Source organism: Rattus norvegicus, chromosome 12 (assembly GCF_021556685.1).
Source record: "Rattus norvegicus strain SHRSP/BbbUtx chromosome 12, alternate assembly SHRSP_T2T, whole genome shotgun sequence".
NCBI classification, from domain to species: Eukaryota; Metazoa; Chordata; class Mammalia; order Rodentia; family Muridae; genus Rattus; species Rattus norvegicus.
This window is the reverse complement of record NC_141545.1, coordinates 26,626,742-26,642,798: the sequence shown is the minus strand read 5'-3', so window position 1 is coordinate 26,642,798 and position 16,057 is coordinate 26,626,742. Positions and strand designations below refer to the sequence as shown.

Here is a 16,057-nt window from a genome sequence, read left to right as displayed (position 1 = left end):
GATCTTTTACTGGCGCCCAATTAGATGCTGGCGGTGCCCTCTTCCTATTCTGCTCAGCAACGCGGGCTCCGCGCCTCAAGAGCTTTGTAACCCACCCTCCCGCCTTCTGGCTCCTCTGTACCCACCCTTCCATTCATTTTTCCATTCATTCATTCATCCTTTTCTCCTCGTCCCTCCTTCATTCATTCATAGCCCCCTGCCCCGCCCGCCTAGACATTTCATTCATTCATTCATTCATTCATTTCCCGGAGCTCCGCTAGCTCACGCCCCTCTAGCCGAGGGCCCTACTGCGCAGGTGCAGGCCGGGAGCGACGCTTATCCTCCAATCATTGGACTTCCACAGTCCACCAGGCACCCGCCCGCTTCCCCATGAATGAACATTGACGTCAATGGGGCGGGGCGAGACCACGTGACCCCGCGCGCTCTCCTTTATAAAGCAGCGGTGGCGCGGGCGCTGTCCAGCGTGCTGAAGCCGGAGCGAGAGCGCTGTTGCTGACCCAGCTGAGCCCAGCTCCTAGGACGCCAGCCCTCGACCATCTTTCATACTCCAGCCACGGAACGGAGCCAGGGCAGACGGGTCCGGATTTTCCCCCTGCCCCGACCCTCCTCTCCACCTCCCGCCGTCGTGACACCGGCTGGTAAATACTCCGCTGTCCATCCCTCTAACCCTCTTCACTCGTGGGCGTGAAAGGAGGATTTTCTTTCCTTATGGGGTATTGAGAGCATAGCGGTGTGCCCCCGGGAAGGGTCTTTGGTAAACGGGGAGTCTCTGCTTCTCTGTCGCTGATGAAGTCGCCCACGCACCATCCGGGGAGTCCTGTGGGGAGGGAACAGATCCCCCCTCCCACTTATCATTGCTGCTTAGTACACGGGCGCTGGCTGAGAGATGACTTTGGGAAGGGGGCGACAGGAGGCACTGGGTACCCAGAACGAGGATTGCGAGCGTTCTCTGACCATTTGCACGACCCCAGAGATTGCCACATCTTTCTTGTTCTCTGCTAAACGTTTCTCTTCGGGTAAGGTTAGAGAAATGAGGGAAACCCCGGATTTCCTGCTTAAAGGTGGGGGGAGGGAATGCAGAAATAGAAAGAGGGAAATTCTTATAGAAATCCTCTATTTCTCTGGTTTCTTCTGTTTTTCAGTCTCTGGCAGCCCGTTGGTCATGAAAACCTTCACGTTGCCAGCATCCGTCCTCTTCTGCTTCCTTCTACTCATCCGGGGGTTGGGAGCAGCACCCCCCGGGCGCTCCGATGTTTATCCTCCTCCCCTCGGCTCTGAGCATAATGGGCAGGTAGCTGAGGACGCAGTGTCCCGGCCAAAGGATGACAGCGTCCCAGAGGTCCGAGCGGCTCGGAATTCCGAGCCTCAGGACCAGGGAGAGCTCTTCCAGGGCGTGGATCCCCGGGCGCTGGCCGCGGTACTGTTGCAGGCACTGGACCGTCCGGCCTCGCCCCCGGCTGTCCCGGCAGGTTCCCAGCAGGGAACACCCGAAGAAGCAGCAGAAGCTCTGCTGACCGAGTCCGTGCGCAGTCAGACCCATAGCCTCCCGGCATCAGAAATCCAAGCGTCCGCTGTGGCGCCCCCTCGCCCTCAGACTCAGGACAACGATCCCGAGGCAGACGACCGCTCAGAAGAGCTGGAGGCACTAGCATCCTTGCTCCAAGAACTTCGAGATTTCAGTCCGAGTAATGCTAAGCGCCAGCAAGAGACGGCGGCAGCAGAGACTGAAACCCGCACGCACACGCTGACCCGAGTCAATCTGGAGAGCCCCGGGCCAGAGCGCGTATGGCGCGCTTCCTGGGGAGAGTTCCAGGCGCGCGTCCCGGAGCGTGCTCCTCTGCCGCCCTCGGTCCCTTCTCAATTCCAGGCTCGAATGTCCGAAAACGTTCCCCTTCCCGAAACCCATCAGTTCGGGGAAGGAGTGTCCTCCCCTAAAACACATCTTGGTGAGACTTTGACACCCTTATCCAAGGCGTACCAAAGTCTAAGTGCCCCCTTCCCCAAGGTGCGTCGGCTCGAGGGCTCATTCCTGGGCGGTTCCGAGGCAGGAGAGCGCCTGCTTCAACAAGGGTTAGCTCAGGTAGAGGCAGGGAGGAGGCAGGCGGAGGCCACCCGGCAGGCCGCAGCGCAAGAAGAGCGGCTGGCCGATCTCGCCTCCGACCTGCTGCTCCAGTATTTGCTGCAGGGCGGCGCCCGGCAGCGCGATCTCGGGGGTCGCGGGCTGCAGGAGACGCAGCAAGAGCGGGAGAACGAGAGGGAGGAGGAGGCGGAGCAGGAGAGACGCGGTGGTGGGGAGGACGAGGTGGGGGAAGAGGATGAGGAGGCGGCAGAGGCGGAGGCGGAGGCAGAGGAGGCGGAGAGGGCGCGGCAGAACGCGCTCCTGTTCGCCGAGGAGGAGGACGGGGAAGCCGGAGCCGAGGACAAGCGCTCCCAGGAGGAGGCGCCAGGCCATCGGCGGAAGGATGCTGAGGGGACAGAGGAGGGCGGGGAGGAGGATGACGACGACGAAGAGATGGATCCGCAGACGATCGATAGTCTCATTGAACTGTCCACCAAACTCCACCTGCCAGCAGACGATGTGGTCAGCATCATCGAAGAGGTGGAGGAGAAACGGAAGCGGAAGAAGAACGCCCCTCCCGAGCCGGTGCCGCCCCCCAGGGCTGCCCCAGCCCCGACCCATGTCCGCTCCCCGCAGCCCCCACCTCCCGCCCCGGCCCGGGATGAGTTGCCGGACTGGAACGAAGTACTCCCACCCTGGGATCGGGAGGAGGATGAGGTGTTTCCCCCGGGGCCCTATCACCCCTTCCCAAACTACATTCGGCCGCGGACACTGCAGCCGCCCGCATCCTCCCGCCGCCGTCACTTCCATCACGCGTTGCCACCTGCGCGCCACCATCCCGATCTGGAGGCCCAGGCCAGGCGCGCGCAGGAGGAAGCGGACGCGGAGGAGCGCCGGCTGCAGGAGCAGGAGGAGCTGGAGAATTACATTGAGCACGTGCTGCTGCACCGCCCGTGACCCGCCCCTGCGCGCCCGCTCCCAACTGCGCGCGCCGCCACGCCCCCCTCCGTGTCGCTCCTCCTCCCTCTCGGTGTTTGCATGCGCCCCGGCTCCGCCCCTCGGCTGCCGCCCGGCCCCGCCCCACAAGGCCCCGCCCCGGGTTCTGTCAGGACCAGACCTGTCAGACTTCTTTGGGGTCTGATCCTGGGGCCAGCCCAGGCGGGTGTGTGGTTTGTGCGAGTCCCCTTACACCCCCACTTCCTCCAGGGGCCTCGTCCCCATCTAGTTTCTCTAGCGACTTCCTGGTCCCAAACGGGGAAAAGCTGTTCTATTTAATCGTGTGAAGTGTCTGTCTCCCAGCCTTGGGGCCCCCGGAGCCTCCCTTCTCCAAATTGCTGTGAACTTACCCACATCTTGCCCTTCTGTTGTAAATACCCCTCACGGAGGAAATAGTTTTGCTAAGAAATAAAAGTGACTATTTTATTAGGACTTTGTTTTCCATTATTCACCCGTCCCCTTGGGCCTATCTGGTCCTTTCCAAGGGGCGGTGAGGGAAGCGCCAGTCTCCCTAGTCTCAGACCAAAGCCAGACTGGGTGGGAGAAAGGAGTGAAGGTGAACCTGGAAAGGGAATGTTCTAGTAAAAGGTACACGTTGCCAAGCAAGACATGAGTGTCATACCAGGGTACCTTCCTACTGACCACTGCAAGTTCTCTCCCTGACTTCCACATGCCCACCTTGGTACGCTCACCCACCCACAAAACAAATGTAATAAAAACCATAACAAAATACAACCCTACTTTTTCCACTTCCACCTTGTTCCCAGTTTTTGACCCAGGAAAGAAGGGAGTCCAACAAGAACCAGTTGTTGGGAGTGGGGACGTGGCTCAGTTGGTAGGAGTTGGGGTTGGGGAACAAAACAAACAAGAAAAGAGCCAGTTGGTTGGAATAAGCAAGCTTTTACGACTCAAAAGAAAAATGGCACCATACAAATTCTACTTGGGAATCTGGGAACCTCCCCTATCCCCAGTCATCCAGCCTTCCCTTCAAATACCCTGAATTCTTGGAAACTTGGGGAGAAGGGGCTAGCCCCCACACATCCTGCTTTTAGCCATCTCTTCTTAATTACCTCCCCCAAACAAAACTAAGTGAGGCGAATGGCTACCTTCCACACGGACTCCTCAGAAGAAAACCCATGGTGCCAGGACTCGTCCTTTCTGGGCTATGTGTAGTTACAAGCAGTGTGTAAAATTCTTTGGGGCAGGGCTACTAGACAGAGCAGAAGATACTCATTTAAACTTCCAGTTCTGGAGAAGCAGTAGATGCTTTCCCCCTTCCAGAATAACCTTTCCATAGTGCATGGGACACACTTATTATCTTATCTGTTGGGGCTGTGGCCGTGGCTCAGTTGGGCCAGTACTTGCCCTGCACTTAGGAAGGCTTTCATTCATCAGGATGTGCTGTTGCACACCTGTGATCTCAGCATCTCTGGAAGTAGAGGCAGGAAGATCAGACAATTCAAGTTTATCCTCCCATCCATATCGAGGTTAAGGTCAGCCTAGATCACATGAGACCCTGATTCAGAATGTAAAGAAATTTGAAATGCACCTGTTGGGTTGGGATATGGTTGGCACATGCTTATCTCCCAGCATCCTGAACCCAGGATATCCCAGGGACAGCAGGAACAACCCTGAATTCAGGTCACTCTGAGCTGCAAAACCTGTCTCAAAATTCAAGACCAAACAACTGAGGGCTTGTAGCTCGGTTGGTAGTCTCTGCCTCCATTGCACGAGGCCATACATTATCCTAGCCCATAAGACAAAACAATAAAAAAACCCTCCAAAAAAACAAAACGACAAAACCTGTTGTCTATCTGACATTCAGCTGGGCATCTTCTATTTTTAGTTTTTCTTCCCAAGAACAATGACCCAGCTCCCAGGAAGACATTAGCAGGCAGCTGCCCTTGACCTCAGGGTGGATGTCCGTCTTCTCCAACAAAGCCAGAGGCAAGTCAAGTCCAGAAACACTTTTTCCTTTTATTTCAGAAGAAAGGAAATAAAGGCAGCCACTTGGCCCACCCCACCCGCTTGGCTCCTGCCACACCCATAACGTGGAGAGGAGGAAGGGGGACAGGGTCAGTGTCCCTGAAAGCAGGTCCTTCCCCAACCTTCCCTTCCCTCCAAGTAGTAAGGTTAGAAAAACATTAACTGTGTGGCTCCTCCCCTGGCTCTGGCTAGACACTGAGCCCAGGAGGAAGTGGGGCCCGGGAGAAGAAAGCCCCTCCCTCCGAGGCAGAGAGGCTGCCCTGACTGGTTCTGGGGAGGGATGGAGGTAGGTTTGGGGGCAGAGGGGAGAAAAGAGCCCTGGAAACCTTTTCCCTTTAACCTGACATATTTATATATTTACAGCAATTCGGGACACAGGGAGGACGAAGGACGGCTGGGGTTGCCATTGCTTCTTCAAAGGAAGGAGAATGAAAGCCACTGGGCATCCCCATCCGGTCACATTCCCCTCCCTTCTAGCCCCTAAAGCCTTCAGTGGGAACGGACGGTGGTGGGGGAGGAAGACCTGGAGGGAGGGAATGTTTGTATGTAGGGCTGGAGCCACAGCTCCTTCTAAGTAGGTGAGGTGGCCGAGGAAAAGCGGCCGGGTCCCTCCACGAGAAGGGGTCTGGGGGAGAGGTGAGAGGAAACAGCCCCAAGTGCTGTCTCTTGTCTTGTCTTCCCCCGGTTCCACAGGGCCCCCCGCTGGCTGACGGGGCTATGCCAGGCCCATCTCCTCCAGGACACTGCGCGGCGACTCATCCTCCTGAGACAGACAGGGGTGACGCAGACACCAGGAAGGGTAGACAGGGTGGGCGAGATGACGGAATCGGAGTCAGGGGAAGAGCAGACACACACAGGGGTGGGGGGAGAGAAGCTGATATGAGCCCAAGGCTGGAGCACTGCAAGTCCTCAGGGGGTACGGGCCTCAGGACACCATTCCCAGCACCCACAGTGGCAAGGAGGGTAGAAGAGGCCAAGTTCATCATCACCCAGAGTCTAAAGCTAGGAACTGGGGGAGGAGGTGAGCAGCTTCAGAACCCATGGGTTAGAGGTATGAAGCTGGGTGGGGCGGGAGGAGCAGGGGGAACCCTGATTTCCAGGGGTAGGTAGTGCGGATGCTTGGCCCGTGCCTCTCAGAGAGGGAAGGCAGTAAGCCATTGGTGCCAGACTCCTAAGGAGAGGAAAGGTAGACTTCAGAGTGATGAGTCACTAGTGTCTAGTAACCAGGGGACACGCACGCGTCTGCCTGTGTGCATGTGTGTGTGACAGGGGATGAAGGGAGGCTGCATGGGTGGGGTGACCTCGAGTTTCATTCTGCGGTTTCTCCCCCTGCAAGGCTGACCTCCCTCGTGGACCCCACCTCTCCCCTCCTCGGAGCCAGCTCTCGCTGGCTTGCTTGTCACTGCAGAGTCCTGGTGACTCATCACCCTGCACCATGGCTCAGCAGTAGCACAGCAGAGGGCACAAGCAGGGATGAGGAGAGGGTAGGGATACCAGGCAGCAGGGAGAACTAACAGACACCCTCCAGGCAGCCCCACGTCCCCACGATGTTAGTTCCTGAGCAAAGGGGGTGTGTGCATACATGTTGTTAAAGGGGAGGATTAGGCGGGGCTGGAGAGACTGCTGCTCAGTCATGATATGACACGGATCTGCCATGGAAGCATGGAGACCCGAGTTCAAATCCCCAGCAACCCCAGAGAAGCCTGGAGTGGAGGTTTGGGTCTCTAGTTCAAGTGCTTTGTGGGGAGGGAGTTGAGACAGGTAGATCCCTGAAGCTCAATGGCCAATCAGCCTGGCTGAATGGATGAGCTCCAGCTTGAATGGGAGACTCTGGAAAAATAAGGTAGGATAACTGAGGGAGATGCCCGGTTTCAGCCACTGGCCTCTTCCCCACATGTACATACACAGACCCCCTCATGTTACAAACAGAAGTGCAAAGCAGGGGGTCAGGGCCCCAGCCTCCATCAGAGACAGAAAGGCAGTGACAGACAGAGAAGGAGGGAGAAATATATACAGACAGACACATAGATAGATACATAGATACATAGAAGACAGACAGATACATAGAGGACAGGGAGACAGACAGATAGGCAGGCAGGCAGATAGATGTAAATCAAGGAAGAAAAGGCTTATCTACTATGAACCAGTCTCCAATTCTCTAAACAACCCTTATCATCATGAAAATCATCGAGTCAAAAGAGACTAAGCCAGAATAAGGCAGTCATCTTGGGTCTTAGGAAGGGCCAGAGCTTGGAATGAAAGAGGAGACAACTGTGGTGGGCAACCGGCCCACCCACCTCTTTCCTGCTCCATGGGTTCAGGACTCAGGACAACTTAGACAGCAGGGCGTGATGGGGGCCAGACGCCACAGGGAGGGGGGCCCACTTGTCGTCGCCGGGCAGGATGTGCGAGGGGTGGGGAATCCCCTCGGACACAGTAGTCCTCCTCCTCCTCCTCCTCCTCACTGTCCCTGGCTCGTACCTCCTGCAGCAGGTCAGCCTGCTCGATAGCCTTGAGGACACTCTTCTTGGATGTGTCCTGGACGTCCCCGCCCATCAGAAACTCATCCAGGATGAAGTACGCTTTCTCAAAGTTGAAGATGATGTCCAACTCGCATACCTGGGAGAAGGGGGAGAGGGCGGAGCTGAGTACCAGGAACACCCAGCCTCCCTCCTGCATCACGCCCCTAGACAGTCTCCTGTACTCCAGATTGCCCCTGAACCCGTCCTCAAACAATCCTCCTGCCTCCACCTCTCAAATGCTGGGGCACCATTATGTGGCTCAGGGCTCTGGGCATGAAAGGCAAGCACGTTACCAACTGAAGCAGGTCCTTTGCCCCACAGTGAGTTCCTTCCGAGAGCCTTAGATCCTCCTGGGCCTCAGCCTACAGTGCTTTGGCCCTTTCCCCCAGGCTGCCCTTGAGTTCCCAATCCTCCTGCCTCAGGCTCAGTGCTAGGATTACAGGCAGAGGTCACCATGCCTGCTCCTGCTTTCACTGCCTCATCTTCTGGATCAGGAGTTAGAAGTCTGTGGTTGCTGTTGCTTTCCTCTTAAAATGCCTTAAAATATCCAATATGGCTTCTGCCGCACCCTGGGTTAGCCTCTAACCTAGGCACTCTGGGGCAGAGAACACCCTGGCCCTCGCTTTAGAAGGAGATGATGCGTCGTCAACTCCTCAGATTGATGAAGAGCAAACCAGAGAACCCCATAAGGCGTGTGGGGTGGTATAGGCTTCTCATCTTAGCTCTTGAAGACGAGATGCAGAACTGAACTATGGAATGACTTTGAGGTCAGCTTGGACAATATAGTGAGACCCTGTCTCAAAATAAAAAGTTAAAAAAAAAAAAAAGGCTGGGGGGACAGCTCAGTGGTCAGACACAAAGTAACAATGCCTGAGGCCTAGGTGCAACCTGAAGTGTCACAAAATCAGTCGATTAAGTCAGGCTGGGAATGCACCTTAGCTGGTTGGCTGAATGCTGGCTTGGCGGGTGTGAGTAAGAATGGCCCTCAGAACAGCTGACTGAAACAGATGCAGAGGCCCACAGCTAAACACTGGACAGAGGTCAGGACTCTTCTGGAAGAGCTGAGGGAAGGACTGAAGGCCCTGACTGAAAGGGAGCCCTCGGATACTGAGCCACCAACCAAAGAGCACACGCAGGCTGGACCGAGGCCCGTGTGTGCAGACGTGCAGCTCAGTCTCCGAGATGTGGGTCCCTCAATAACTGGAGCAGAGGCTCTCCCTAAAGCTGTAGCCTGACTGTGGAATCTGCTTCCCCAGTAGGTCTGTCTTGTCTGGCCTCAGTGGGAGAGGATACACCTAATCCTGCAAAGACTTGAAGTGCCAGGGTAGGGAGATAACAAGGGGGTCCCAACCCTCTCAGAGGAGGGGGGAGGAGGGATGGGAGGAGGGACTCTGGGTTGGGGCAGCATTTAGGCTGTAAATAAATAAATAAATAAATAAATAAATAAATAAATAAGAATGGCCCTCATAGGCTCATTTATTTCAATGCTTTGTCACCAGGGAGTGGACAGTCTGAAAGGATTGGCAGGATTAGGAAGTGTGGCCTTTTTGGATGAGGTGTGTCACTAGGGGTGGGTTTTGAGGTTTCAAAAGCTCATACCAAACCCAGAGTCAGTTAGTCTCTCTGTCTCCCTCCCCCCGCTCTGTCCCTCCCTCCCTATCTACCTACTTATGGATCAGGATGTAGCTCTCAGCTTCTGTTCTAGCTCCTGCCCACATACCACTGTGTTCCCCCCAGGATGACAATGGACTAACCCTCTGACACTATAAAACAAGCCCCCAGTTAAACACTTTCTCTTACGACAGTCGCCTTGGTCACGGTGCCTTTCACAGCCGTAGAGCAGTGGCTAAGACACTTGCTTAAACACACCGTCTTAAAAACAAAAACGGAACTGGGAGGTGGTGGTGCACACTTTTAATCCCAGCACTCAGAGGCAGAGGCAGCCAGATCACTGTGAGTTCAAGGCCAGCCTGGTCTACAGAGTGAGATCCAGAGCAGCCAGGGCTACAGAGAAACCCGTGTCTTGAAAAAACAAACAAATAAAAAAAAATGGACAAAAAGAACACTGGGGGTGTAGTCTATGGCAGAGGGAAGTACGACAACAGGAGCATGGCCCTGTGTTCAATCCCCGGTACCAACAGTTGTGAGTAGAACCCGATCGGGCCTTAGACATCATTGACAGTGTTGCACATTGTGAAGGCAGGCCTACTCTGTACCTAAGGTCTGCAGCCTCTGTCAATCACACATCAGAGAAGTTCATTCTGAATCTATGGGAAGTTGGGGCTCTGGGTTACCACCTTGAAAAAAATCCTTTAGAGTCATCATCTATTTTTACATGCACGAGTGTTTTCCCTGCATGTATGTGTGTGTACTGCGTGCTTGCCTCGTGCCCGAGGAGCTGGGTCCCCAGAACCCATGTAGAAAAAGCTAGATACATTGTTGCTTATTGTAACCCCAGTGCGGGGGAGGGGAGACATGAAGCTCCCCAGGCTGAACCAAGGGGTTCCAGGGCAGTGCCAGACCCTGCCTCAACTAATGAACAATGCAGTAAAACAAACAAACATCTCACAAAGCAAACAAGCAAACACCAAACCAAGGCGGGGGTTGGAGGGATGGCTCGGGAGTTACGAGGACCTACTGTCCTTGAGGACCTGAGTCCAGTTCCATATACCCAGGAAGGGAGGCTCACAGCCACCTGTTACTCCAGCCCCAGGCAAGCCTACAACCTCTCCTTTTTTAACCTCTGCAGGCACCGAATTCACATGCACTAACCTAGACAGACACACGCACATATACATAGAAAATAAATAAAACGAGCCTTTGACACACGCCTTCAATCCTATCACTCAGAAGGCAGAGGCCGGCAGATCTACTGGGAGCTGGAGCCCAGCCTGGTCTACACAGCGAGTTCTAGGCCAGCCAGAGCTACCTAGCGAGATCCTCAATAGCAATTTATTATTTTTTTTTAATGTGCATTGCTGTTTTGTTGGTATATATGTCTGTGCGAGGGGTGGGAGCTCCTGGAACTGGAGTTACAGGTGATTGTGAGCTGCCTCGTGGGTGCTCCTTGTCCTCTGGTGCAAGAGCAGTCAGAGTTCTTAACCACTGTGCCATCTCCACAACCCCTATAGTGAGACTCTAGAGAAGAAGGAAAGGAAGAAAGAGGGGGGGGGAGGGAAGGGAAGGAAACAGAGGGGAAGGGAAGGAAAGAAAGGAAGAAAGGAAGGAAGGAGGGAAGGAAAGAAAGAAAACAAACAGGGAAGGTAGGAAGAAAAGAAGGAAGGAAGGAAGGAAGGGAAGGGGAGGAAACAGAAGGGAAGGGAAGGAAAGGAAGGAAGGAAGGAAGGAAGGAAGGAAGGAAGGAAGGAAACTCCACCAAGGAGGAGAGGGCACCTGAAGACCAACACATGAGTTTGTCCTCTGGCCTTTCAATACAAATATGGATGCACTCACTTGGTCTCTGCCTCTGCCCAATGCCACTCTCCCTTTCCTCCCTCCGGTTCCATCTCATGCCAGAGCGCTACTGACTGAGGCATACCCCCAAGCTGATTAAGGGCCATAGCTAATAGGCTTAGAGCTTAAAAGGGAAGATTAATTACAGTCCTCGTGCCCTGACACCACCTCCCCACTGAGAGTTTCAGGGCAGGAAGGTGGAATCACTTGGCAATGGGGACAGGGGCTCCTGGGGAGACTCACGCTGCCGAAGTACTTGTCCAAGAGCTCTACGTATCGGTGGATCAGCTCCAGGGTGATCAGCTCATTGTCTTGGCCTTCGATGGCGCAGCAGAAATAGAGACTGGCATATCTGAGGAGGGAGCCGGTGAGACACAGTTAGGTCCTGGCTTCAGGATCCTGGAGCTCCAGGCTCAACCTGCCCAGCGGCCGGAGGTCCTGAAACTGTACGGTGGCCCCAGAGCGCACAAAGACTAACAGCCTTTCCATGAGCGTGCTTCAGAAACACACACGATGCATTCCCTCTCCTTTTCGCTCTCTGACCCAATTGGTTGGCCTCGGTATTAATCCAAGCCAGTTTACAGGCTCAGAACGCAAGGAACCAGAAGGGGCGTGTTTGGGAAAGTGGGTGTGGTATTCAGTACGGCAGATGAGATTGGGAGGTCATACATTGTGGGCAGGTGAGTCTTCAGAGTGTATGCAAGAGGCCATGTCAGAAAACCAAGCAGGAAACAGTAATTTCTTCATTTTTATTTTTGAGACATGGTGTCACCTTACAATCCTAGTTGGCCTGGAACTTGCTACATTGTAGACCAGGCTAGTTGGACTGGAAAACACAGAGATCTACCTGCTTCTTTCTCTTGATTTTTATCTGTCTTTCTTTCTTCCTTGCTTTCTTTCTTTCTTTTTCTTCCTTCCTTCCTTCCTTCTTTCCTTTCCTTTTTTCTTTTTTCTTTTCTTTTCTTTTTTTTGAGTCACTAAGCCCTAACTGGCCTCAGATTCACTATGTATCCAAAGGTGACCTCAAGCTTCTGGGCCTCCTTCCATTTCCCTGGTGCTGCTGGGCTTACAGCCACTCAACCTCACACCTGGTTTGTGTTGTGCTGGGGATCGAACCCAGGGCCTTGTTCATGTGAGGCAAGCGCTCTACGAACAGAGGTGCAACCCCAGCTGGAACAACGATTTCAAGATGAACTAGGGAAGTGAAGGAAGAGGGTACTCATAACCAATCACGCCTCTGCCCCTCACCCTCCCTGATTTCGGAGCTATTTCTCAGCCATTTTAACTCACAGTGACCTCCAGAGCAATTCGTGTGCGTCTAAAAAGAAACGGACGGAGTGTCACCTCTTATAGACAACTTTGAGGTCCCTCCACTCCAGGAAGCTGCACATTTTGGGCTTTCGAGCCAGAACGACCTGCATGAGCTCTCGGACCATTTTCTTCCTCTCCTTGTCTGAGGTGGCCAGGTACCATTTTTGTAGCCGAAGTTTTCCCTGCCGGCTGAACAGTAGCATGAATCGCATCTGCAAGGGAAGAAGGACCGGTGCTGAGGGGCAGAGAAGGGGGGTGGAGCCTGTTTTCTTACACAAACACAGCCCCAGACTCCAGGCTGTACATCAATAACTCCTTCAAAACTCCTGTCCTAGCTGTCAACACTGGGTGCTATCCCTACAAGGAGTGTCGTACCTGGGGGGGAAGTCAAAGATTTTTATGCCTGTGATTTGGGTTCAAATACTGGCTCTACTAGCTTGAGTACAGCCTCAGGCAAACTACTTTACACTGGGCCAGCAAGATGGCTAAATCAGTTAAGGTGCTTGGTTCCAAGCCCGGTGGCCTGAGCTCAATACCTGTGACCCACATTACAGGAGAGAACCAACTCCCACAAGCTGTCTTCTCTCCACATTCATGCTGTGCGAGCACAAACCCACACACATGATAAAATAAACGTAAAAGCATTTTTATCACACTTACTTGTGTGTGTGTATAGGTAAGAGGACGGCTTTGGGGAGCTGGTTGTCTGTGTCTACTGTGTGAGCTCCAGGGATCAAACTCTGACACTCAGGCTTGGCAGAAGGCGCCTTTACCCACTGAGCTGTCTGACTGCCCTTCAGTAGTATCAAGCAGCCTTTGAACCTCGGTTTGCTTATCCACAAGATGGAAATGACACTTTTTTATAGAGGTCTTCTAGGACTTATTGTTATTAAAGATTTGTGGTATGTGTATGATATTTATGTGCACATGTGTATGTGCACCACACGCGTACCTGTCGAATCCCCCAGAAACGGAGTTATAGACGGTTATGAGCCGCCATGGTGGGTGATGGGAGGGTCCTTTGTGAGAGCAACACATACTCTTAAGGACTGAGCCATCTCTCCAGCCCATTTTTTATTATTTCTAACTCTGTGTGAGTGTGCATGTGTCTACATAGCGGGTTAGTGCACATGAGTGCAAGTGCCCACAGAGACCAGAGGTGTCAGATCTGCTGGGTCCAGAGTTACAGAAAATTGTGAGCTGTCTGACATGGGTGCTGGAAACTGAACCTTGGTCTTCTGGAAGAGCAGTAAGTGTGCTTAATTGCTGAACCATCTCTCTCTCCACCCTTCTTCCCTTAAGGAATTCTTAAATGAGTTCATTTATGAGGGTGCCTGGCACACAGTAGGACCTGCAACATGCTAGGCGCTGCTATTTTCCCCTGAACTTCTGTTTCCTAACCTTGTTTTCCATGGGGAAAATGCCTGGCCTCCTGATGAGCTGATGTCAACAGACAGCAGTTCTATGTATGTTCTTCTAGACCCCATGTCTCACAGATGTTGGGTGGCTACTCCATCCTGCAATAAGCCTTCAGATGTTCCTGACTCAATATGGCCTCTTGTGCCAGTCCCATGCTTGTTGACATTCTTCTCTGTAAATTGTACATACATTGGATTGCACGAGGCACAGGGATATTCAGATCTTGCCCTCCATTTTCCTTTGCTGTCCACACATTTAGCTCCAAGTACTGGCTTTCTTTCTTCCCAGTTTTTTAAAGTGTTATTTTATATTATTTTACATATATATGTGGGGCACCCAGGTTCCACCACCCACATGTGGAGGTCAGTTCACTTCTCCCACCAGTGGGTTCCTGAGAATGACCTCAGGTTATCAGCTACCTGTACAAGCCTAGCCATCTCTCTGGCCCTCTTTTCTCTGTTTCTGTTTGGAGACAATGTTTCACGTAGCACAGGCTGACCTCAATTACCAGATAGCCAAGGCTACCCTTGGTTTTCTGATCCCCCTGGTTCTAGCTCCTGAGTGCCAGGTTACAGGTGTGCACTATAAGTTAGGCCTGACCTTTCTTCCCAGACATCAGGTGACTGGTTGCTCAGTCCCTCAGACAGGGCCCAGTCACCCAGGAGGGCTCTCCTAGGGAATGTCTGTGGAATAAATAGCAGGCAGAGTCCTCATTGCTTCGCGCATGGACCTAGTTTTTGTTTTTTGTTTTTTTTTTTGTTGTTGTTGTTTTTGTTTTCTTTGTTTTTCCCAGTTGCAGAGGTTCCGGATTCCATATCCTGAACTCAATTCCCTGCAAACAGCTCTGAGAACATGGCCGGGGTTGGGATATCTGTGTGTGTGCTACACTTCCAGTTTAGCAGGTTAAGTTAAAAGAAACAAACCCCAGAAACTAGGGAGTGTTGTTGGTGGGGGATAAGGAAGGTGAAGAACTGAGGGAGCCGTGTGCAGCTAAGAAAAGGAGGTGACAACTACAGCAGGAAGACGGAAGGCCTGGGTTCCGGAAAAGAAAATGCACCGGAGAGGGTGGAGAGCTGGGATTGCCAAAGTCAGGGAGTCTTCCCTGACTGCAAACCCTGGAGCCCACTTGAGCTAGAACTCCGAGCGAGTTCTGTCAAGGAACCGAGACAGGAGGTTCACTCCAGAGACCCGGAAACTGTCCCCTCCCACACTGAGCTCTCCATGGGCCCTGCTCCAGTGTGGGCCTCATGGGAAGGGGATTCGGCAACCTGCAACCATCCCGAGTGACCCCGGAGCCCCAACCTCGTGTCTTCCCTGCGGCGGTGATTGGCAGGATCTCTAGGACCGAACCCAGAATCCCGAGCGCTTCTCCAGGCTCCGGACAGTCCCGCCACCATTCAGCCCTAGTCCCCTCTCTCCCAACCAAGACTCCTCCCCGCCCCTGTCCTAGTGCCATTTCCAGCTTCCGAGGTCAGCTCTCCCTAGCAGCTCTGGGAAGTGGATCCTTAGCGGACCACAGAGAAGACAGGGCGACTCCCACAAAGGGCAGCCCCCCTCCGGACCCTCGCAGGTACAGCCCACGCCCCTCGGGTCCCCGTCCCCTCCCTCTCCTCAAAGCCTACCATCCTGCAGCCTCCGGCCCGGTGCGTCCCTCTCCGGCCACCGTAGAAGCCAGCTCCACTCCCAGTCGGATTCTTTTCTTTTCCCTCCCTCTCCGCCTGAAGCCCCGCCCCTAGACCGCGCCGGCTCCAGGCGTGGTCTCACTGCGCAGGCGCCAACGCTGCAGCACACCCCCCCCCCCAATCTCGTACGGCGCGCGGGCGGGGCTGGAGGCGGAGAAGCGGAAACCATGGTAACCAGGTCCTTGACTTCAGCTTTGCAAAAGCCCGGTCGTCATGGTAACAAGGCTGCCTTGGTGGGTTGATTGGAGGATGGGAAGGGGAGTGGAGGACAAAGAGGGCCTCGAGCTTTGGAGCATTTGTGGGGGGGAAAAAGGCGGGAAAAGGGTGAGAGGTGGATGAAGGATCTTTAGAGTTTACGAAGAAGTTGGGAGGAATGGTGTGGGAAACATCAGTCAAAGAAAGGGTGGTGGTGGGCAGGATGAGGGAAATACAGGACGGGAGGCCAGGAGAATAAAGAGTTCAAGAACAGCTCAGGGTTCCAGAGCAAGATCCTGTCTCCAAAACAAACACGGCAGGAGCACATACGTGATGTCTACACTTGGAAGGCAGAGACAGGAGCAACAGCAGTTCAAGTTCAGCCTCAATTACATAGCATGGTCGAGACCGCCCACGGCCACAAGAGAACCTGT

At 53.8% G+C, this 16,057-nt stretch overlaps 2 protein-coding genes across 4 annotated transcripts; one reads left to right on the top strand and one right to left on the bottom strand.

Annotated features, from left to right (window-relative positions):
• The first annotated feature begins 471 nt into the window (after positions 1-471).
• Vgf (VGF nerve growth factor inducible) lies at positions 472-3,487 on the top strand. 3 transcript variants are annotated; one of them, NM_030997.2, is given in 3 exon segments: positions 472-638; positions 901-1,016; positions 1,143-3,487. In NM_030997.2, a coding segment is annotated over 1 exon segment (1,854 nt). In that variant the 5' UTR covers positions 472-638; positions 901-1,016; positions 1,143-1,162; the 3' UTR covers positions 3,017-3,487.
• A 1,520-nt stretch (positions 3,488-5,007) lies between these two features.
• On the bottom strand, positions 5,008-15,447 carry Ap1s1 (adaptor related protein complex 1 subunit sigma 1). Its single transcript, NM_001108331.2, is given in 5 exon segments — positions 5,008-5,804; positions 7,523-7,660; positions 11,260-11,368; positions 12,361-12,539; positions 15,369-15,447. Coding segments are annotated over 5 exon segments (477 nt in total). The 5' UTR covers positions 15,372-15,447; the 3' UTR covers positions 5,008-5,756.
• Positions 15,448-16,057: the final 610 nt, after the last annotated feature.